The sequence below is a fragment of the Eurypyga helias genome, unplaced genomic scaffold, assembly GCF_000690775.1.
Source record: "Eurypyga helias isolate BGI_N326 unplaced genomic scaffold, ASM69077v1 scaffold24833, whole genome shotgun sequence".
In the NCBI taxonomy this organism is placed as follows: domain Eukaryota; kingdom Metazoa; phylum Chordata; class Aves; order Eurypygiformes; family Eurypygidae; genus Eurypyga; species Eurypyga helias.
Genome location: NW_010242198.1, coordinates 2,950 through 5,169, shown reverse-complemented (window position 1 = coordinate 5,169; position 2,220 = coordinate 2,950). Strand labels below are relative to the sequence as shown.

The following is a 2,220-nucleotide window of genomic DNA, read 5'->3' as shown; positions in this document are numbered from 1 at the left end:
AGTGGGTGAGCGGGTCCCCGTGCACCCTACACCTGGGGCTCGCTGCCCTGGCCGGGGGAGCCCAGCAACTGGAGCGGGTGCTGGCTCTTCTCCTGCACTATATATAGATGTTTGACACCTCCAGGTGCAGAGCGGGAGCTGCTGGGGACCACCCCCCACCTCCCACCCGGCTCTGCTAGATGAGAGACTGCAGCACAGGCTGCTCCGGGCTGCAGTCCTTGGTTTCACGTTGACACCCTACTCTCTTTTCCTGGATGCAGCCAAGTGACGGCTTTACAGGAGGAATTGGCAACCAGAGCTGATTTGGGGGTGTCGGGGTGGGGTTACCTATGACCTCCGCTGCCTGTGTGGGGCTGTGGGACCCGTTTGAGCTGAGCAGAGCGGGCTCTGCCTGCCCAGCACGGTTGGGAAAGCGTGCTGTGTGCGCAGGGAGTGTGTTTGCGCAGCGCGTTGCCTGTGTTCACCCTGGCACTTCTCTCCCAGCTGCTCCGGTTCCCCAGCTGGGGCTGGCCAAGGGAGAAGAGCACCTCTGCATCCCTCCTGCCTCCCCCTTGCCCCATCCCTTCCTTCCAGGGCTGTGGTGCATGAGAACTGGGATGTACTTTGGCACCAAGGCACCCCCAGCTTTTCTCCTCGCTGCTGCTGCCCCAGCAAACCCGTCCTGCATCCCACGCGCGAGAACTGGCACCGGCTTTCTGGTCTCCATGAGGTCACGCGCTGTCTCCTTCCTGCACCAGTCCGCAGCCTCAATCCAGGCCTGGAGGGCATGGCCCAAAGGCTTCCCTGACTGATGGAAAGGGGATCCAAGGCCTTTTCCAGCCCCATTGATGGTGAGCAGAGCCTCCCCATCCGGACGGTTGGATGAGGAGAGAGAGTTGCCTTGGGATAGTGCGCTAACAGGGAACGTGCCGGCAGGGTCCAGCACCCCTGGGAAGTGCTGGGCTGCTCTCTCAGCAGCATGGGATCGCTTCTACCTGCTGCAGGCTCTCTGCCTGTGACCCGGCTGCTCTGCAGGCTGCCTGCCTGGGATCCTCAGCTCTTCCCAGGCCAGATCAGTCCCTCTTGTCTCTGCCTGCCTTCGGGAGGGCATTTCGGGCGTTGCCAGGCCCAGCTGGACTCTCCAGAATGGGAACTGCTGTTGAGTGGTGTGAGCAGGGCTGGCGGCCAGCCTCCGAGCAGGACAGGGGTGACACAGCCCCACTGAAACCAGGGGGCTACAAGGGCCATGGGAACTCTCAGGCTCAGGGCCGTGCTGTAGGGCGCTGGGCTCCCGGGTGGAAGAGGAGCCCCGAGCACTGTCTGTTCCAAAGGTAAGCTGTGCACGGGCAGAGGGAATCCCAGCAGAAACCTGCTCGCTGGCTGCCCTGGGCTCCGCACGCCGCTCTGCGACACAGCCCAGGACCAGACGCCGGTGTACAGAGCAGGAGCACCGGGAATTGTCGCCTTCTTTTCAGGGGAAAATTTTTCTGCCCTCCCACCTCTCCTGCAGAAATCCACCAACCATAGCATTTACTGATTTTTTTCAATCCAGCACCACTCCAGCCAGCCATATTGGGCTGGGGAAATAAAGCGGCTCTAATGTTATATGTCACCTGCAAATAACCCGGGCGTTCGAAAAAAGCAAACCACCACCTCCAAAATCCACACCAACACCAGGTCCTCTCCATACACAAAAATCCTTGAAAATGAGCCCGGAAACTTGGCTCCCGCAGCCCACCTTGTTCCTCACTGGCCTCAGCTTGCTCCTCTCACTGGGTAAGTGTCAACCTGACCCCCTTGCATGTACACGCCGGCCAGGGCAGAGCACCCTCCCCGCACCCCAGCCCCGAGGACCCCCCTCCTGTCGCCGGGGAAACGGCGAGCCAACGAGCGATGCTGTGCCGCAGGGACCGGGATGGAGGTGGTCCGGAACGCGTCCTGCCGAAATCTGCAGGGTGACCTGCTTTTGGGCAGGATGGGGGGCACGTTGCCACCCCGACTTCTATTGAAAAAGCCGCGCGTCCTGCTTGCTGGGGGTGTTGTCGAGGCGCAGGGCTGTTTGCACGCCAGGCAGCGATGTGGGGCTCCGTGGGGAGAGGGACAGCTCTGGCTTTGCTTCGCTGGGGAGGCTGGTGGGCTGCGAGTGGCTTCTGCCCGTCCTTTGGCTTGTGGCTGGCTGCTGGGGCTGGTGGCACTGCATGGGGCGAGGGGGGAACCGTGGTCTCTGCGTTTCTGCCCTGC

At 62.0% G+C, this 2,220-nt stretch overlaps 1 protein-coding gene across 1 annotated transcript in view; it reads left to right on the top strand.

Annotated features, from left to right (window-relative positions):
* Positions 1–1,561: 1,561 nt before the first annotated feature.
* Positions 1,562–2,220, top strand: part of SCN2B (sodium channel, voltage-gated, type II, beta subunit) — a gene marked incomplete at its 3' end in the record, with an annotated part of 3,510 nt that continues 2,851 nt past the window's right edge. The window contains exon 1 of the mRNA XM_010149016.1: positions 1,562–1,755. Within this exon, the coding sequence (XP_010147318.1) occupies positions 1,686–1,755 (70 nt within the window). The remainder of the gene's footprint in view (positions 1,756–2,220) is intronic.